This window comes from Coregonus clupeaformis, chromosome 10 (assembly GCF_020615455.1).
Source record: "Coregonus clupeaformis isolate EN_2021a chromosome 10, ASM2061545v1, whole genome shotgun sequence".
NCBI lineage: Eukaryota > Metazoa > Chordata > Actinopteri > Salmoniformes > Salmonidae > Coregonus > Coregonus clupeaformis.
In genome coordinates, this window is record NC_059201.1 from 22,942,234 (window position 1) to 22,964,358 (window position 22,125).

A 22,125-nucleotide genomic window follows, 5' to 3' on the forward strand; every position below is an offset into this window, starting at 1 on the left:
TTATAACCTTGTCATGCAATTTGGTAGAGCATTGCAACACCAGGATAGTGGGTTCGACTCCCGGGACCACCCATACTTAAAAGTATATATGCACACATGAGACTGTAAGTCACTTTGGATAAAAGCGTCTGCTAAATGGCATATATTATTTTGTATTATATTACTCTAAAGCAAATATTTCACCTTCTTTATTACTTTATAAATGATAGTCAAAATGTTTTAATTTGTGAAATTCTAGATCAACATTTGGGCCATTTAAACAGAGTGCATCGCTCCTATTGACAAGGGGGAAAGGGCCATGAAAAAGGCTATTTTTCTTAATTCTGATGACTCTGGGTAAGTACAAAAACAACCTACATCTCAAAATCTCGCAGTATCCTTTTAAAACAGTGCTTTACGTGCCCATTCAGTGTTTATGTTATGTTAGCTCACAAAACAGAATAACCTTTAAACCTTCATAAATAAAGCATTACATTGAGAGGATTTGCTTGATATTGCCAAGTGCTGGAGTTATGTAGGCCTAATGTGTGACAGGTTGCAACACGACACCTAACTTGAAAGATCAAGTGTTTTAAGCACTCCAGCTTCCACTGTAACAAACCATGCAATCATTACAGATAGCTTTTCAAAGAGCATACATCTGCACCTAATTAAATGTTATTTCCATGCCTGTAATTTATTCCGTAACATCCCAAAGTTAGGAGAAAAAGGTTTAATAAAATACACAATATCTATCACGCCTCATGAAAAGACCCAGATGCAGACAGTTCGAATAACGGATGTTTATAATATAAACAGGGGGCAGGCAAAGGACAGGTCAAGGGTAGGCAGAGGTCGGTAGTCCAGGGAAGAGTCCGTAAGGTACAGAGCGGCAGGCAGGCTCAGGGTCGAGGCAGGCAGAGGTCAGTAATCCAGGGCAGTGTCAAAACGGTACAGAACGGCAGGCAGGGTCAGGGCAGACAGAAAGAAAGATCAAAAGAGGGAAAACTAGAAAACAGGAGTATGAAAAACACACTGGTAGGCTTGATGAGACAAGACGAACTGGCAACAGACAAACAGAGAACACAGGTATAAATACACAGGGGATAATGGGGAAGATGGGCGACACCTGGAGGGGGTGGAGACAATCACAAAGACAGGTGAAACAGATCAGGGTGTGACAATATCATTATTAGAGCCAGTGGAACCATGAATAAACAACTGGTCGAGTGCTCTGCTCTGCTCACTCCCCCACTTGTCTCAGATCTACCTCCCTGGCAGGCTTGTCAAATGAAGGATGACACTAATCATGTTAAAGTGAGATGGGCTGGTGGGATTCTCCTGGCTTTGATCAGAGTAATGACATTTTTTCTAATCAGCCTGATTCACATGCATTTCCCTGTTTGCCTACGTTACCAGTTCACTCCATTTTTCTGACTGGTGTATTTCCCTCTTATACCATAAATTAACTATCCTCTCACCCCGCTCCTCAGCCACTCCAGACAGGTTCAGATTAATCCTCATGGTGTGTAAAGGTGTTAAAAACAGCAGGTTTGAAACAGAACATGAGATAAGGTTTAGAATGAGTCATTGTCAACCTTACAAAGGTTGATTTTGGCACATTGTGACTAATAACATGGACTTGAGTATTCATTCAGCGTCACCACCATGACATGTCCATGATCATCCTCTCCCACTGCCTCCCTCGGTCCAGACCTATCTAATTAACACTGGGAGAGCAGTTAGTTACTTTCAGGAAGTTTCTTCTGCACTCTGACAAAACAACCGAGCTCTGGCCAGGGCACGACTCCAGATATCTATTCCCACAAACAAGTAGTGATGAGTTTGTCAGGGCACAGTAATTTCACTGGATCTGTGGAGGAATTGGATGTGTGAGTGCTTAAGTGTAGGAGAATGTGAAAGTTGGGGTTGCTTCGGGCTGTGGTTGCACAGAGCCACTTGTCTTGAAGCTTTGTTTTTGGGGAGCTCGTCTCTGTAGTTTTCCCTGTGCAACAGTCCATTATTTGCTCTGGCTCGCTCTCCAGAGCCCACGGGACTACTCCTGTCCAGATCAGCATGCTGATACAAATCTAACAAATTACTGCATGCAAAAAAGGCCGGGCAGTGGGAGCGAAAGGGGCTGAAGACTATATTTATCCCATGTCTTATTCACATAATGTGACTCATGTGGAAAATCCATCTTTGCTCTTCAGTGTCAGCTTTTGTGAGGAACATTACACTTCAGTTGGACAGTTGCACCAGTCCCATATCTAGAGAAAAACAACTTGGGTGAAAGAATCCTGTAAAAACACATGAAGACTTCACTTATGATTGGAGAGTGTGATTTGGAGCCTCCTAATTGAAATTGCTACAGCTCCAGGTGTTCCCCCTGCCTCTCTTCCCTTCCCCTGTATTGACATTGGCAGGCTTGACACAAGGCCAATATGAGTGTGACACTTGCAGAATCAAGCTTCTATTCATGCATGCAGCCACTCAGGCCTACAGCAGAGAGTGTGGAACCCCAAGGGGGAGTTGGTGATTATTGCCAGGCGGTTTTTTGATTATATGAAGTCTGCTCTCTTGTTTTGTCTGTGATTCTTATTGGGTTTTGGACTTTTTCTTGAAGTTGGACTGCTATTCATGGCTCACTCTGAGTGTGTTGGTGAATATGCTATGTCGAACTCAGCCCCAGTAGACACTTTAGACTGTGGGTAAAGGAAGACCACTAACATACAACGACTGGTCAATGTGCCCTCTCCTAATGACCAATAACCTTGTCCCTGTCACGGTCGTCTAAGAGCGAAGGAGACCAAGGCGCAGCGTGTGCAAGAAACATGACTTTATTAATTAAAGTTTCGAACTACAAACAAAAGACGACTCATGAAGTCCACGGTACACCGACCGAAACGGAACAAAAACCCACAACACCCAAAGGAAAACATACAGATAAATATGGCTCCCAATCAGAGATAACGAGCCGACAGCTGACACTCGTTACCTCCGATTGGGAGTCACATGACTACACAAGAACTAACCAAAACCACACACACCCAAATGAACACACCCTATTCCCAACCTAACCAAAACAAACCCCAACAACACGAATACACCCTGGCTCAAATACAAGTCCCGGAGCCAGAGTGTGACAGTACCCCCCCCTAAAGGCGCGGACTGCGACCGCGCCTCAACTAGGGCTAACCCAGGGAGGGCTGGGTGGGCATACCTCTTCGGCGGTGGTTCTGGCTCTGGTCGTGGTCCCCACCCCACCATAGTCACTACCCGCTTCCGTAGCCTCCTCCAACTGACCACCCTCCAACTTAACCCCACCGGATTAAGGGGCAGCACCGGACTAAGAGGCAGCACCGGACTAAGGGGCAGCACCGGACTAAGGGGCAGCACCAGGATAAGGGACCGCACCAGACTAAGGGGCAGCACCGGACTAAGGGGCAGCACCGGACTGAATGGCAGATCCTGGCTGGCTGGCTCTGGCGGATCCTGGCTGGCTGGCGGACCCCGGCTGGACGGCTCTGGCGGATCCTTGCTGGACGGCTCATGGCTGGCTGACGGATCTGGCTGCTCATGGCTGGCTGACGGATCTGGCTGCTCATGGCTGGCTGACGGATCTGGCTGCTCATGGCTGGCTGACGGATCTGGCTGCTCATGGCAGGCTGACGGATCTGGCTGCTCATGGCTGGCGGAAGGCTCTGGCTGATCCTGTCTGGCGGACGGCTCTGGCTGATCCTGTCTGGCGGAAGGCTCTGGCTGATCCTGTCTGGCGGAAGGCTCTGGCTGATCCTGTCTGGCGGACGGCTCTGGCTGATCCTGTCTGGCGGAAGGCTCTGGCTGATCCTGTCTGGCGGAAGGCTCTGGCTGATCCTGTCTGGCGGAAGGCTCTGGCTGCTCCTGTCTGGCGGAAGGCTCTAGCGGCTCCGGTCTGGCGGACGGCTCTGAAGGCTCATGGCAGACGGGCGGCTTTGCAGGCTCAGTACAGACGGGCAGTTCCTGCAGCGCTTGGCAGACGGACAGTTCAGACGGCGTTGGGCAGACAGGCAGTTCAGGCGCCTTTGGGCAGACGGGCAGTTCAAGCGCCGTTGGGCAGACGGGCAGTTCAGGCGCCGTTGGGCAGACGGGCAGTTCAGGCGCCATTGGGCAGACGGCAGACTCTGGCCGGCCGAGACGCACTATAGGCCTGGTGCGTGGTGCCGGAACTGGTGGTCCCGGGCTGAGGACACGCATCTCAGGGCTAGTGCGGGGAGCAGCAACAGGACGCACAGGACTCTGGGGACACACAGGAGGCTTGGTGCGTGGTGTAGGCACTGGTGGTACTGGGCTGGAGCGGGGAGGTGGCGCCGGAAATACCGGACCGTGCAGGCTTACTGGCTCCCTTGAGCACTGAGCCTGCCCAACCTTACCTGGTTGTATGCTCCCCGTCGCCCGACCAGTACGGGAAGGTGGAATAACCCGCACCGGGCTATGTAGGCGAACCGGGGACACCATGCGTAAGGCTGGTGCCATGTAAGCCGGCCCGAGGAGACGCATTGGTGGCCAGATGCGTTGGGCCGGCTTCATGACATCCGGCTCAACGCTCAATCTAGCCCGGCCGATACGTGGAGCTGGAATGTACCGAACCGGGCTAAGCACGCGTACAGGAGACACCATGCGCTCTACTGCGTAACACGGTGTCTGCCCGTACTCTCGCTCTCCACGGTAAGTACAGGGAGTAGGCGCAGGTCTCCTACCTGACTTCGCCACACTCCCCTTAAGGCCCCCCCCAAGAAATTTTTGGGTAGTCCTCACGGGCTTCCAGCCTTGCCTCTGTGCTGCCTCCTCATATCGCCTCCTCTCGGCTTTAGCTGCCTCCAGCTCTTCACGAGGGCGGCGATATTCTCCCGGTTGTGCCCAAGGACCCCTTCCATCCAGTATCTCCTCCCATGTCCATGAATCCTGTGTAGGTGGATCCTGTTGCCGCTTGACACGCCGCTTGGTCCTAGAATGGTGGGTTTTTCTGTCACGGTCGTCTAAGAGCGAAGGAGACCAAGGCGCAGCGTGTGCAAGAAACATGACTTTATTAATTAAAGTTTCGAACTACAAACAAAAGACGACTCATGAAGTCCACGGTACACCGACCGAAACGGAACAAAAACCCACAACACCCAAAGGAAAACATACAGATAAATATGGCTCCCAATCAGAGATAACGAGCCGACAGCTGACACTCGTTACCTCCGATTGGGAGTCACATGACTACACAAGAACTAACCAAAACCACACACACCCAAATGAACACACCCTATTCCCAACCTAACCAAAACAAACCCCAACAACACGAATACACCCTGGCTCAAATACAAGTCCCGGAGCCAGAGTGTGACAGTCCCATTCTGTCCATTCTGTGAAGATGAGTTTTAATGGGGTCACCTTGTCACCTAATTCAACAGTCAACTGCTGTATTTCATCCCTTCATTGGGCTTGAGTGTGTCATTGCTCAGTCCCCGACTCAAGCATTTGATCAATCATCATCTTATAGACAACCCTTAATTGTCAAGCGATGCACAGTCTTTCAAAGTCTATTTTTTCATCTGTATGTTCTCTGCTGATGAAAAGATCTCTGTTTTACAAATTGTTTGATGTTCTAGAGATGACATTGTGAACCCATTACAATTTGTGGTTTCTGAATTTGAGGGATATTTAAAAGTGAGGGAGGAATATAGACAGGATTTGAAGGGATATTTGATTTTAACTTTACTCTTTGCTGAAACTGCTTGGATTTGCTGACAGGTGCGGATATCAGAGCTAAGACGTATTACAGGAGAGCAAGTGTTCTCTGTCTTCTACAATTATTCAGAAATTCTACCAAGACTTGCATATTGTAAGCATGAGCAAGTAACTCTCCTATGCTACAGTACATTTTCTAAACCACCATCCACCCTCTCCGCCTGTGCTGTGTTAGCCGTTGATTGCTGTGACCTTCAGTCTTTACTGACCTTTAAATGGCCACCTCTTTCTCTGCAGGTGGCTAGTGGAGAAGATGTCTTGACCCAGATATTTCTTATTGACTATAGATGCCCACGTCTCTTTCTCGCTCTCTCTCTAGGTGGCTAGTATAGGAGTATCTTACTGACCTTACATACCTAACTTCCCTCTCTGTAGGTGGCCAATGGAGGAGTATTTAAATGTCCCTCTCTGTAGGTGGCCAATGGAGGAGTATTTAAATGTCTCTCTCTGTAGGTGGCCAGTGGAGGAGAATGTCTTACTGACCTTGGATACCTGCCTTCTCTCTCTGCAGGTGGCTAGTGGAGGAGATGTCACCCAGGGGCAGGTGGAGATCTTCTCCTTGAACAGGCCCACTCCACGCCCAGTGAAGAGCCTCCAGGTGGGGGCCCCAGTGAGGTGTCTGGAGTATGTGCCTGAACCCAGCCCCCCAGAGGAGATGGAGGCTGCAGCCCTCAGGAGCCCTACTGGGGTGGGGAACACCATCTGTCTGGGACTGGACGATGGAAGGTGAGGTCAACACAGCTTTTAGAGAAATTGTAAAATACTATAGTGTAAATTACATTTAAGTAATGTGGATGAATGCATGGATGGATGATGATGATGATACGGCAATATTCTTGTATTTATTATTGTTGGTCACCACTATTATCCTACTTACAAAGTATATTTGTTTTCACAGCGAGTCATATTCTGTATTCAACATACAGTATAGTATGTTAGGTTTATCTCAGACTAGCAAAATCTGTCAATAGTAGATGGGACCAAGAAATCAGAGTTGATTTCATATACCTCGAATCCAGGTGCACACCCATTTCTTATTTTCAGATTTCTACTGCATGTAATGGAGGAATAGTTTAACCTCAGACTGTCACAGTCCTGGTGATTACATTACTTTCTTAGAGAAAACAGTCCTCTTGCATCTCATATTGCCAGTTTACTGTAATTATTTTCCTCTGCAATTTTTTTGTTATTCATTTGGGCACCAGAATAAAATGAAAAGTGTGCAGTTTATTTGTTTATGTTGACTCATTCACTCTATTTGTCCTGAGAGGAGAGAAAAGACAAAGTGTAATAAAAGCACAATTTCAGCATTTATTTTTGCGGGACACAATCGACTGTCAACTCCAAAGCTAGTTAACGTTCTCTTTCGAGAAATAAATACATTTTTCCAAAGGTGTGCATTTGTCACTGTAAAGGAGAAAAAATGTGCAGCACAGTCAGTGAAGTTCAGATGGAATCTTAAACATGAGAAAGAGCGAGGGGCTGCACACACACACAATACTGAAGCTCCAAAGTGCCCAGTTACATCAAGGTACTCAGTCTTCATAAATGGTGTTCATTTATCATGTACAGTGTACATTGTTCCCGCTCCTTTTGCCACCAGCATCCTGGTGTATGGCAGTGTGGACACTGCAGCCCAGTGCCTGTTGACCATGCGTAACCCTCAGCACTGCCCTGTCCTGTGCCTCAAACACTCCATCAACTTCCTGTTCGCTGGGCTCAGAGATGGAACCATGATGGTGTATGGACGAAGTAATGGAGGTAAGGTCTTTCCAAGGTCTCTCCCTGTATGTCACAAAGATAGTCATCAGATTTCAATCCAAAATGACAGAATTGTTGAATCATCACATTACTAACATAGCAATTTATTTAATGTTATCTACCTAGAAGTATATGTTTCAAGCCATCACCATTATAGCAAGGAATGCAATCGCAGCACAATTAAAGCAGGAGAATGGAATAATTTTATAATTATGTTACGCCACTAATGCTCTTAGCTAGTAATTGATATTAATTCAGGTAATCATTTAATTCACTCATTAGCCTACTGTAGCAACAATGTTTAAGGATTGTATTATCTTGTATGAAATGTGACATTAAAATTGAATGGTTATTTTGTTATTAGACATTATTAACAGGGCTTGTATCTGTAAAAAAATTAAACGGCTTTTGATTAAGTAAACAATCAAATGAGTAGTGCAAATATTAATCTTATTGTTTTCTTGTTTCGATTTGTACATCTGTCAAATGCTCATGTATGCATTTTTCTTCTGCAGTGTGTGAGAAATATCATTTCTGTCATGCATTCAGTCTGCTTGCAGAGACGTGCTATGCGTGATAGGATTTTCAGGGAATCCATCAAGTGGATGCATTTGCAAAAAGCAAATTAATTTCAGACTAGCAACCTTGGAAAATATTTTTTATACTTAAAATACCTATTTTCATGCCTATTCTTGGTGATCTTCACTACCAGTTACTGTAAGGAAATGACACCGGAAGTCACCATACAGTGGTTGGCGTGCTCATGTTGTGGTCAGTCAGGCATATCATAGGGCTAGGAGCACCATCTCAACACTCATTCTCCCAGTCAGTCACCACAGCCTGCGGGAGCACATTGGCTCTCTCACCGCCCGGTTGCGGTGCGGTGCGTCTTACCTGGCTGTGTCAGTGTGGCTGCCTGCATCCGCCCAGCACTGTGCTCTCCTCTCACCTCCAGCCAAGCAGAAAGGATGATTAATTACGGCAGTGTGCTGCATGCTGATTAAATATTACTATTCATGTTATGTAAAATAAATAAATAATAAAGAGGTAGAAGACAGGGAAGAGCGTGGATGGTGCCAGGCAATGTTTGTGCATTCTGCACAGCTGTTAAAGATTGATGCCCCTGGATGGCACACTACTGCCTGGAAACCATGTCTGCAAGAGTAGGAAAATATAAACTCTTCATATGGAACTTCTATCAAAACGCATATGAATAGCCTGCCCAGCACATTGTTGCTTAGTGGAAAATCCCAATTTATTTTCTCATATAAATATAATTCATACTCTTCATAGAGTTGAAGGTCTGGGCTTCAGAAACGTATTTAGAAAGTCTTTTGATGGTCTGAAACCGTTTTTGATCATTTTCCAGTGTTTTGCATGGTTCCTACTGTGGTGCGTGAGGTAGAGCTGTGACATGGCCAAGGCTTGTGCATGGGACTAGGGGGACTTAAAAGAAAGTGAATTTTAAAATGTGGAAGAATGACATTTAGAACACGCCAAGCAATTAACCTGAGGAAGTTAGAAGGCATTGTGAAGCTATTCTGGTTTGAAAGGCATGAAATAAACAACTCAAAATGTTAATTATATGGCTGGGTGCACTTCCTTCTCTAATTTTGCTTCATTAAAGCACCGCAAAGGAAAAGCTTATGTAAGGCGCTTCATAATGCACTGCCATGGTAGCTGCAACGGGTGCTCCATGTTTACAACTCAAAGGAAAAATGTCTGCTAACATTTTCACACCGATGGAGGTGGAAATGAAGTTGCGATAAAGAAGTTAGGAAGCTGATTAAATAGTATGGCAGATTGTTTAGCACACAGAGACGAGTCTCAAAGCATAGTCCATAGACACTTTGTTTTTATCAAATTGTGATTCATGCTGGTTTTTGTGTATGTGAGTGCATGTGTGCGCACTGCGCATGTGCATGCTTAGTTGCACATGCACGTGTGTGAAACAGTAAGTGTAAGTATTTTCTTGTGTTTTCACTTTGGAATATTTGTCTAGAGAACACCAGGGCAAGTTCCTTGAGTGTAAGTAGAAGAAATTGAGTTTAATTGCCTTGCTCAAGGCAACAGCTGCTGAATCACCACACTGCGCAGTCAACCAGAAAGTGTTGCATGTATTTAGAACATAATCATAAACTGGTGATAACAAATCATGATTTTGTTAGCTGTTTTAGCAGAGCTTTGTTTTGTCCTTAGTAAAGTAGGAGTTTAAAGTGTTCTGATTCTGAGCATTTGTTGTGTTGTGTTCTCAGGTGAGCTGTGGGAGCCAGACTCCTGCAGGACTGTGAGTGTGGGCCCAGAGCCTGTGCGAACTCTTCTGGTACTGGAGGACTCTGTGTGGGCCAGCTGTGCCAACTCTGTGACCGTCATCGAGGGCTCCAGCCTTTCCACCCAGGTACAATAGGAGATGCACCAAGTGCTTTCTAGTTTGAACAACAGCACACAAATACAAGCCTCTCGAAATGCTCCCGGAAAGCCTCTTCACCTCCGTCTTGCATCCTTTTCACAACTACTTAAGAGCAGAGGTTCATGCACAAAATAGTCTCAACAATTTCGACAATACACTGTCATTTCCTTCAACTGAACACACTTTATGTTGGAACTATAAACTATATTGGAACTCAAAACTCCTTGAGTTCTACATTGATACTTTGAGCTAAAGTATTTGTGGGGATGTTGGCATCAGAATGAGCTTTCAGGCAGCAGTGGCTCTCTATGCTTGTACACTTTCCTCCCTGTTCAATCCTCTGGAGATCAGAGCTTAGCCAGCTGAGTGACCACGCAAAGGAGACAAGGTTCTGTCTGGCTCGCCCCAGCGTATCCCCCCTCCATGGTGAACAGGCGTGTGTGCTTGTGTCGGCGCTGGTTGCACCTCTCTTAGCCTTGTCTTCCTTACTAATGCATACCCTGGAGGGCTAACTTCACTGGGGCTGTGATGCGGTACAGGGATCAGGGAAGCAGTCCTTGCGGCCAGGACTGAGCCATAACTTCAAGATGGGGGGCGCAGGCCAGGGTCGTGATCACTCGGACTTACCCCTCTTCTACTTTAGTGGTCTAGCCCGGTTACCTAAGTCAGAACAGCCTTATTGTCAGCGCTGCTCTGTCTTGAATTGATGATCCTTAATAGAGCTGGCGGTTAACACGGAGGGCTACACTGCAGCCCTGTGGATCTGCATCCATCTCTCCTCCTTCTCCTCCTGTGTGTGTCTGTGCTTGAAGGGACCCTTGTGTGTGCTCTGCATTATGACAGAGCTCCAGGAATGAGCTAAAAAAGAGGGGTCTAAATTTGGCCTGTCGTCAGAGCCTGTGTGGATGCAGGGCCTTTCATCAATATTGATAGGCATGGCATGGCATGTCTCCTTCCCTCCCTCTCCTTCTCTCTAGAAGAGGGGACGATGCTTACTCCCCCTTCCTCTCCTCCCTGTCCTGCCCATGCCCACTCCCCTCCTTCCCTCCTTCACCTCCGTGGCTGTGTGACTGTGACTGTGGATTTGCTCCTCTCCTAAGAACAGACACCTTGTCACCCAGTGTAATGCAGCTGTTCAGGCGGTGGGGCTTTAGCGCTGGGGCTTTAGCCTGCAGTGATTCTCCCCTCTGCTGATGAAGGACTTGGGTGGTGCTGCTGTTTGTGTGACACTGCAGTGCTGGGAAGGGGCATATTACCTCTGTCACACTCTGCTACCACTCTCATGGCTGTAAGCAATGCAGAACTCATCTCACTAATACCAGTGTGTCAATTGGGTGAACAGTTGTTGCCATCACTTTATTTGACAGTGAGGAAAGAGTGCTCCACTACTTGTTCAGCATCACCATCCATTTTAGAAGAGACCTTAGTACCAAATATGTGCTCTATTAGGCTCTCCAGGCAGTATCACATTTTGTCAAGGCCGGCAGTCATGCAGCCCTGTAAACAGATCTCACTTCCACTAACCTCTTCTATTCAATTACCCTACTAGTTAATTCATTATTAATGTGGCTATGGCATTGTTTTACGTTTGGCCTCACTGGGATACAGGGGACAGATCAAATTGAAAGCAGTCAGATAATGACATATCCAGTGAAACATATGCTAGACAAGGTGTCATAATGACAGGGTGTCAGCCAACAATTAGCCTGTTAATTAACAATTGGTCTGTTCATGCCAAAATTACTGATTTAAAACCCCAAATGATTTCTCATGGTTCACTGACATTTTCAATGCTCTTTTAATTTGATATATTTAGTTAGTAAATTCTTTGAAATAGGGCTCTTTGAATTAAAATATTTTATAGAAAAAAACATTTTTTTAAAATAAGGTTTGAAAATGGAAGGGATGTGATTTCCTCTCTTCCTAGGCGGAGCAGAGCAGGCACCTACTGCCACAGAGTCAATTAAAAGAGAAAACACATCAAAGGGTTCTCTCCTCTCCCCGCTCTCAAACAAAGGAGGTCCCTCTGGCAAGGGCACACAAACAGGTGGTAATCCCCGTCCTCCGGTGCACAGGAGGGAGCATCCCTCCTCAGCCCTCTCTCTGACTAATCTCTCATCCCCCAACTCATGAACCGAGAGTGATAGGAGTGGGGAGACGATGCCAGAGCCAGCCCCTGTCATGGTGCAGACCTTGGGGGTAGCATGCCTAGCCATGATAAGGCGCGTTGCTCTTCCTCAGCTACTTATTAAAAATGTGTGCCTGAAACGCCTCCTCTTTTGCCGTGGTCTTGAGAAATCGGAGGGTGGGAGGATGATGTATACTGACACAGTAGAAAAGATGCCCCTGTCTGTGAAACATTGGTGCAGTTCATTACCATCTCAAGAGAGACACGCTATAGCCTTTTCTGGGTTGGTGCAGGGTTGTTAATATCCAGTCATGTGGCCTACTTGGGTTTTGTGAAAGAGCTCTAAAGAGGGGTACTCAAACCTATGCTCAGGCATTCTATTAGCCTTTTGTTAACAAGTAATATCCGAATGTCATTTGTTAATGGCGTTCATGTGTAATTCACTTCTTATGATTATGTCTGAGCACATTAGCAGTGTTGGCCATGGATACAGTGAACTAGAACTCCTGGAGAGGGGTTCTTATGCCATGGATAAACCATACTTTATGTAGTGTGCGTATGTGTGTGTGTGTGGGTGGTTTATGCATTTGTTTAATGAAGTCATACTGTATATCCATGATTTTATAACTTCATTATGAATTGGATGTCTACGTAGATGGACATACATTTTACAATGTGCAGAGCAATGGTAAATAAGCAATTACAGACAGTAACGTCACACTTTATATGGTAATCAGTTATCCATAGCCAGAATGCAACATATTATAGATTTCCAGATTTCTGTAAGAATCCCCCCGACTGGTCCTATGTACCTCAGCAGTTTCTCCCATTACCCTCATATATCTGATAGCAGAGAAAGCCAACCCAGACAACATCCTGGTTCATATCTTTTCATATCTCATCCTGACAAGATAAATCACATCTGTTCTGTTGCATTTAGACCAGGATCTCTGCAGAAACTCAGATCTACAGTATATTTCATTTAAAATACCAATGTAAACTGTGTCTAAAGGGGGCCATACTGTTTTGCCATTTATTTTATCTACATGTTCTGTGTAAGCGTTTGCTTGGCACCTCTATGCCTATTCTAAGTCCCATCTCTACTCTAGTTTCCATGGTGATGTTATTCACTGCTTCTCTCCTTCTCTCTTCCAGAGGTTTGAGGTGCACCCAGAACCCATGGTGAGTGTGGCCCATATGGTGCGGGCTGGAGGAGGAGTCTGGATGGCCTTTAGTGAGGGCTCTTCTATTCGCCTGTTCCATACTGAGACACTGGAGCATCTGCAGGAAATCAATATCTCCACGCGAGTATCTTTGCACAACCCAGGTACAGTACAGTACGCCTACACTCAGGTTGGTATAGGGATTCGTCTTGACCTCCTCATTCCGGGGGTCAATGTTTTCATTCCGTTTATACAGTAGAGTCAACCACATGTCTTTGCTAGTGTTCTATCACAAAATCTATTTTAACATGAGCCTGACCTGCTGTATTAGTGGGGTTAGGAGGAAAACCCATGGCATACATGGGTCCTTTGTAGCTCAGCTGGTAGAGCACGGCGCTTGTAACGCCAAGGTAGTGGGTTCGATCCCCGGGACCACCCATACACAAAAATGTATGCACGCATGACTGTAAGTCGCTTTGGATAAAAGCGTCTGCTAAATGGCATATTATTATATTATACATTAGTCAATTTTTTACATTAGTCTATTAAGCCACGCCGACGCTGAATGATATTCTGGTCTTGTCTTGCTGGAGCTAGCTGCTCCTTGGGTCCTGTGCTCTGGGACTGACCTGAATAAGTAGCCATCTCAAGACTCTGAGAAGCCCCAATGGAGCCATAGGGTGAGAGGCAGGAATTAATAAAAGGAGTTCAATCATTGAGGAGCTGTTACAATGCTGCCAGACAAAGGTTTTCACTGCACAAGTTTCCATGGAAACACTCTTGTCTTTCCTTCAACGTCCCTGCAACGCTTGTATCGTGCCAGTTTTGCCTTCTTTCTATCTGCGTCTCTATTTTCTTCTCTTCTCTCTCTCACTTTTTCTCTCTTCTCATCTTATCTGTCTCCCTTTTATATTGTACTGCCAGATCTCTCTTCTTCTCACCCAACTTCGCTGTCTTCATATCAGCCTAATTTTACCTCTCACTGCAACCCCTTTAAGATGCTGTATACATTCTCCTCACTCTCCATCTTCCTTCCTTCATGATAAATGAAATATTTATCAACCAATACAGGTATTTCCAGTGTTAGTATAGGGGAGTCTGGGTAAACACGTCGGACTGGCTGAAACAGAAAAGAGCCTGTTTCAGGGTGGTCCTTCCACACATTGTCAATTTGATTCAATATCAGCCCAGGAACCCATGGCCCAGGGAGCCATTACAGCCTAAAAACCTGGGGCCTCAACTCAGTCAAGCCTGTGCTCCCTTTCTCCTAATGGTGTCTGGATGTATTCAAATGTGCCTTCTTCCCCCCATGCATCTCAGCTCAGACAGAGTTTGATATTCTGCACGTCAAAAGGACTGAGGATCAGAGTCAGACAGAACTGAAAGGAGAGAAAGGCAGTGCACCAAATCAAGCTTCAGCAGCCGGACAAAGAGAGTTACTGTCAACAGGTCCACTGTTGTTGCCCTCTTTCATTAGTTGGATGGAGAAGGAAAGAATAAAAAGAGACATGGTTCAGAAAGCACAAACTTTTCTTTCTCAGATCAAAGTTCATTTTTGTTAGGAATGTCTTCTTCTTCTTCAAGTGCCTATTGGTCAGATGTCTAGACTTTAGATAGTTCAGTGACCCTGGGGTCATTTCCTCCCTACTCCAACACTTCCGATGAAATATGCAGCATGTATGAGAATGAGAGAGAGTGGCAGGTTGGCTTCAGGGGAAGTTAGGAGACAGGGCACGAAGGGGGTTAGGGGGCCTAGGATGAGGGGTGGCTAGAGGGCTCCTGCTTACTTTCTCTTCTGCAGTGCTCATGGGTAAAGGAGCACCCGGTTCCTCTGGATACACTGAGTGCACATGAAACATGGAAAACTGATAGAGTTATTACAGATCTATGCTCTTCCATTCCCATCGGTCTCTCCCTTAATTTTGATAGGACATGAATTAATGATCTATTCCCAAAATCCTCGCCCTTTAATGTGCTGCTCCTCATCGGGGGTTTCTGTCTGATGTAGTCAACAACTGGGAGTTTTCTAAAGCCGAGAAGAAAAACCCATGTCTTTTGCTAATGGATTTAATAGTCATTTTCTATTAATACAAAAATATGTAATTCAAAAGGTCCTCATTGAAATATCACAGCGAAATAGTTGTCTTTAGAGACTTATTTTTAGCACATAAAACATCTCCTTAGATCAGCCCACTGAAGACCTCTGCATTACTGTAAAAATCGGAGGTGGAGGATTGCTTAATACCTCCCTAATCTCCAGTCTTTGTCATTATCCTCTTTCATTGCTGTTCCTAGAGGATGCCTGGCTGGCGCCTACATGCTCTTACTTAACTTGACAGTTCATGTTAAAGAAACATTCCACCCCAAAACAATATTTTTGCATATGATGCTAAACGCAGCATCATATGATACAAAATGCATCATACTGGCTGTATTTCTGTATTTTGAAAACTTAATTTCTGACATGCAAAACATTTTGGGACTATATCAACAATGGACTAATGAAACAAATACCAAAAGATCGTTTTTGGGTGGAGTGTTACTTTAACCCTGGAGTGGGTGGTCATGTCAACCGCTGCCCCTCTGATACAGCTCTTTGTGACATAGACTAGAAATAGACAGAATCTCTATGTAAGTAGTCAGCTGACATTTACAGTGCTTTTGGAAAGTATTCAGACCCCTTGACTTTTTCCACATTGTTACGTTACAGCCTTATTCTAAAATAGATTAAAATGTTTTTTTTCCCTCATTAATCTACACACAATACCCCATGATGACAAAACAAAAATAGGTTTTTAGAAATTTTTGCTAATACAAACAAATTAATAAATGAAATATCACATTTACATAAGTATTCAGACCCTTTACTCAGTACTTTGTTGAAGCATCTTTGGCAGCAATTACAGCCTAGAGTCTTCTTGGGTATGATGCTACAAGCTTGGCACACCTGTATTTGGGGAGTTTCTCCCATTCTTCTCTACAGATCCTCTCAAGCTCTGTCAGGTTGGGTGGGGAGCGTCGCTGCACAGCTATTTTCAGGTCTCTCCAGAGATGTTCGATCGGGTTCAAGTCCGGGCTCTTGCTGGGCCACTCAAGAACATTCAGAGACTTGTCCCGAAGCCACTTCTGTGTTGTCTTGGCTGTGTGCTTAGGGTCATTGTCCTGTTGGAAGGTGAACCTTTGCCCCAGTCTGAGGTCCTGAGTGCTCTGGAGCAGGTTTTCATCAAGGATCTCTCTGTACTTTGCTCCGTTCAACTTTCCCTCGATCCTGACTATTCTCCCAGTCCCTGCCGCTGAAAAACATTCCCCACAGCATGATGCTGCCACCACCATGCTTCACCTTAGGGATGGTGCCAGGTTTCCTCCAGATGTGACACTTGGCATTCAGGCCAAAGAGTTCAATCTTGATTTCATCAGACCAGAGAATCTTGTTTCTCATGGTCTGAGAGTCCTTTAGATGCCTTTTGGCAAACTCCAAGCGGGCTTTCATGTGCCTTTTACTGAGGAGTGGCTTCCGTCTGGCCACTCTACCATAGAGGCCTGATTGGTGGAGTGCTGCAGAGATGGTTGTCTTTCGGGAACGTTCTCCCATCTACACAGAGGAACTCTGGAGCTCTGTCAGAGTGACCACTGGGTTCTTGGACAACTCCCAGACCAAGGCCCTTCTCCCCCGATTGCTTAGTTTGGCCGGGTGGCCAGCTCTAGGTAGAGTCTTGGTGGTTCCAAACTTCTTCCATTTAAGAATGATGAAGGCCACTGTGTTCTTGGGGACCTTCAATGCTGCAGAAATATTTTGGTACCCTTCCCAGGATTGTGCCTCGACACAATCCTGTCTCGGAGCTATACAGACAATTCATTCGACCTCATGGTTTGGTTTTTGCTCTGACGTGCATTGTCAACTGTGGGACCTTATATAGACAGGTGTGTGCCTTTCCAAATCATGTTCAATCAATTGAATTTACCACAGCTGGACTCCAATCAAGTTGTAGAAACATCTCAAGGATGATCAATGGAAACAGGATGCCCCTGAGCTCAATTTCGAATCTCATAGAAAAGGGTCTGAATACTTATGTAAATAAGGTATTTCTGTTTTTTATTTGTAATACATTTGCAAACATTTCTAAAAACCTGTTTTTGCTTTGTCATTATGGGGTATATTAGAATAAGGCTGTAACGTAACACAATGTGGAAAAAGCAGAGGGGTCTGAATACATTCCGAATTAACTGTATAAGATGGAATTCTTCACTGTGCCTTTAACTCTGTCCTGACCCTCTGAGATCTCTTTCCTAAATACCTCGCTCTCTGCAGAAGCTTAACATGCACCTCAACGATGCTGCCTCAACTCCCTCCTTGCACAGCGCTGCTGCTGCTTCCAAACTTGGGCTGTGTTCATGCGTGGTGAAATGAATCAATTAAGGCACTCTCTAAGCACTCATGCGAATCACACGTCATAATCTGAGCGTGACACAGAACAACCATGTAAATGCAGCTCTATATGTAAATGAGCATTCTCTCAGTAGTGATCACATGGCTGTTGTTGTAATTCAATTAGGTGGTTGCCGTGGATATTAAGTTAAGCTCTAGATATCAGGACCACAAGAGCCAATGACTGAGGAACCAGAAAACCATAAACATCATGTGTAGGCTCCTGTTTTGTGTGTAAATTCACAATTATAGCGTCTACATATAACTAATGCCTATTGTACTGAAACAAAGAAAGTGCATGTAAACACAACAGCACAACACAACATGCATAACTGTGCACTGTTGAATGACACTAATGACTGACGTGATGTAAACATACTGTATGCTGTGCCAGAAGTAATTGGAATACAGTACTAAACAAAACTCTCATGTTTCCCTATTCCTATGTTGTAGGCCAGAAGAGCATGCGTGTCACCAGCCTGCTCATCTGCCAGGGGCTTCTGTGGGTGGGCACTGCCCAGGGAGTCATCATCACCCTGCCCGTGCCCAAACTGGAGGGCATTCCCAAAATAACAGGTACAGATGAGGGGAGGAGGATATTACATTTTTCACTATGAAAAGTGATCCATTATCAAAATGGGAATACTAATTGCTTCTGGGGGTATGTATGTCAACATTGTGATTTTCTGGTTGTGTCTCTGTCCTGCAGGAAAGGGGATGACCTCGCTGAATGCCCACTGTGGTCCGGTGGACTTCCTGGTGGCCACCTCCAGCACCCTGTCTGCAGAGCTCCTGAAGAGGGACTCAGTGGGGGACGGACCTGACTCTGCCTGTGGAGGGGAGGACCGCAGTGACTCCTCCTCCCAGGAGTCTCTTCAGCAGTCAGGCTCCTCCCAGGGGGAGGGGCGGGGCAAGGGGCGGGGTGTGCTGCTACAGTACAGGCTACGCTCCACGTCTGGGTTGCCGGGGCGAGCACTGACGGCACGGGGCGACGAGGCGTCTGACTCCTCTCTGGAATCTCTGGAACAAAGACTGGAGGACGGCTCCATCTATGAGCTCAGTGACGACCCCGAGATGTGGGTGCGGGGGCGCCCCTGTGAGCGAGACGGGGGGCGCAGGGACAGGGTGACCTCGGCCGCGGTCATATCCGGGGGCAGGGGCTTCCACAGACTGAGGGAAGGGACAGCAGAGCGCACAGGGGTGGAGTCTTCAGAAACAACCCTGATGGTATGGCAACTGCCACTAACTGTGTGACCTGGATATCAACATTCAGGCAATGTAGAGTGGAGAAGCAGCTCTTTGCCCCAGCCCCGAATCCTCTCCATCCCATAATGACATGAACATGAACCATGTGAGAGAAGTGTATTAGTGCTGGTACAGAGCACAAGACCAGGCTGATGACTCCTTGTGTGGGTTAAGGAGCTCCTGCCTCCTGCATGCTCCATCTGAGGAGACCTGCTGGTGGCCTGTGAGGCATGGGGCACTGCCATCCCATTGGTGGCTCTGTGTGTATCCTCCTCCTCAGCCACAGGCCCAGGGCATTTCTTGTGACAGCTTAAACTGGTCCTCTCCCCTCCTTGCCAAAATGGATATGCCGAAATCAAGCGTCATTAGAGCTGACTATGCTCACCTCACACACATTTCTCTCCCACTGTTGACAGCATTCCTCTGTGAGTAACAGTGGACCACATTCCTTTGAGAGTGACAGTTTGTTGAATTTACCATGCTGCAGTGCCGGAGATGGACCTCTTTTATCTGATCCTTTGGGAGAGAACCCATCAGATGAGCTGAGAAACTACTGTAGGTTTACGAAGTACTTATTTAGCTCTGTTAGTTCAGCAAGCCTCGTGCTCACTCCCTGGCAATGTGAAATATGTGAAATGTCTGTCATAGTGTGTCACAATTGAATCTGTGCTTTTAGGAAATTAAAGTGTGTTAGACACTGACTGTGAGTCCTTAATTGTCTGATGTTTTACAGGATACTGCATAAATAGATGCTTTATCTGAGGTATCATTGACAAGGAGGATTCCTGAGAGGGAATAGAAGTCAATGTCTTAGATGTGTCCTGGTCTACCGCAGTTTAGTAGTTTTAACTTTAAATGTTCCGACTCACATTACTGCAAAGTGCAAAACGCATACCATACTGTAGATCTTTATTGTGGATGACGAAGACATTGTACATTGTTCATTTTAAGTTAGTTAAAGCAAACACATATGCTCACCATTATTTAACCTTTGTTACACATCAAAAGGCCTTCTGAATTAACTACGGAATACAACAACAACAACAACTGCAGCCATCAAGACGTCATTAGTGGCTGTGTAGAGGCAATCGGAGGGGAGAATGCTTCGTATGGGGTTTTGTGGCAATTTAACACACACAAACCTTTGATAAATCTATCCCCTAGTAGCATTTCTGTCTCCTTTCCTTCACTTCCTTTGTGAAGCCGTTGCCATTGGTGGTCTGGTGTGCTAACACCTTTTATTATCCTGGTATTATCCTGCCCTGTTTCTGTTTTTATTCTAATCTGCCACAATGGAAAAGACCTTTGACAACATCGTTGAAAAGTGTTCATTTACAAATTAATTGAGATGTTTGGCTATGAATGCATGGCATTGAAGTGTTCTTTTAAATTGCCTATGCTGCTGGATGGAAGTGATGGTTGATTACATATTTTGTCACGACTTCTGTAGAATCTGTTAATAATTCTAGTTACATCTCCACATCTGAGTTCTCTATTTCATCCCAGTTGAAGGTCATGCTTTCTATGGTTCTGAAACATTCTTTGTTATTTTACTTAATCTCCCCGTCATTGACAGAGAGCAGCTTTTCAAAAGAAAACACAACTCAATACAGAGCGTTGAGGTGTTTCTATCCAAATGTACACGTGAGAAAAGCTGTTTAAAGCATACTGTAGAAAACCACAGGACTTGTTTAGTGTTTCTATGATAATACTATTCCACAACACTTTTATGGAGGTCACCCACAAGTCGAGGTTATTTGGATGTAGCCAGAGGGTACATGAGTGTATGATTGAGTAACCTTTATGTAGTATACATTATTCATCCACAAACACTACCTGTATGTACAACACAACTGTTTCAGTGGATTGCCTTTCCCACTGCTGGGGTGTTTACTCAGACGTATTGCACCCTATATCTTAGTGTGTTTCCATCCTCTCATCCATTCACACTCATTATTCTTTTATCTATTCAAACTCCTAAATGGAGATTGTCCATTATAACTTCACACTCATAACGACCATACTGTCTGTTCTTATAAAAACAGATCTTGCAGCTTCTCGAAGCTACCCATAATTCCGCTTTCATTCACATAACTGAAAATAATGTGCCATTATAATACTATAGACTTCGACACCCCTGTGTTAGAGGAAGAGGCTTGTGATGAGTCGACTGGTTTCACTTTTGATTATGATGAAATAATTATGTGACTCAGTTGTGTAAGTTGATAGAGTGAGAAGTCTTTAACATTAGATTAATAATGTTAAGTTACATTGCACATATAAAACATTACTTTACATGTCAATTCCAATTTCCTATTGGTACGTTAATAAATACATGCTTATATATTGTACTGTAAAAGTGTTTCATAATTCATGTGTAATACGTCAATGTTAAATAAATACTTCATAGTGATAACATGATATGCCAATTACCTATTGTGGGGCTCAAATTAAGGTTGGTGGGTTGATTTTGAAGATGTACAGTTGATTTGAAGATGTACAGTATCTTTGCAAGTCTGAACCAGTTCAATAACCAACAAACCATAAAATGTGTCTACATTTTGACCCATTTTGTGACGCCTAATAAGAGTCTGTCTGTTAGAGGCCAATGTATCCAATCCCTTGGCTCGTTGATTTGGAACCAGACTTCACGTTTCTCTGTTCGTACAGCCCATAGCAGTGAGGTCCAGCCCAGTCTGTTGGGTAGCTTGACCTGGTGTGGCCCTCCATGCTCAGTCTGCCCATATGTCTCCACACCTAAGGTTGCAAATGGAGTGTATATTACTGGAAACTTTCTAAATGTACCAGTAAACTACCAGAAATGTATGTAATCACAAGACACCTAGTGGCCCTTTTGGGTACTTCAGATTATCACAGGCGTCTGTAATTACCTCTGGCCATCTTATATCAAATAAAATATATGAACTCATTAAATAAGGGGAGTGGCTCCTAATCGGTGACCGGATCTTTTATTTCTGAGGCTCCATATCCATAAGTGCGCAAATTCTCCCAGTATCTCACCGGAATTTGGGACTTCACTCATACCGAAACCGGATTAGATACATACCGGTAGTTAAATCCGAGTTTAATGCCAAAAAGATGATATTCGCAATGTCACTAAGCAAAACACAAAAAAACTAAACATCAATAGCAACTACAATGGCAAAACATGATTTTATCACGACTACACTCTAAAAAGTAAAGGTTCCTGGAGGATCCTTTAGGGGTTCTTCAAATT

General features: G+C 45.1%; 1 protein-coding gene across 3 annotated transcripts in view; it reads left to right on the top strand.

The window, feature by feature from the left end:
* arhgef10la (Rho guanine nucleotide exchange factor (GEF) 10-like a) overlaps positions 1-21,772 on the top strand; it is a 127,148-nt gene extending 105,376 nt beyond the window's left edge. For all 3 annotated transcript variants that reach the window (XM_041888422.2, XM_041888423.2, XM_041888424.2), the window contains 6 exons: positions 6,266-6,480; positions 7,358-7,515; positions 9,771-9,913; positions 13,209-13,380; positions 18,096-18,218; positions 18,352-21,772. In XM_041888422.2, coding sequence (XP_041744356.2) covers positions 6,266-6,480; positions 7,358-7,515; positions 9,771-9,913; positions 13,209-13,380; positions 18,096-18,218; positions 18,352-18,896 — 1,356 coding nt within the window. In that variant the 3' untranslated portion in view covers positions 18,897-21,772. The remainder of the gene's footprint in view (positions 1-6,265; positions 6,481-7,357; positions 7,516-9,770; positions 9,914-13,208; positions 13,381-18,095; positions 18,219-18,351) is intronic.
* The last annotated feature ends 353 nt before the right edge of the window (positions 21,773-22,125 follow it).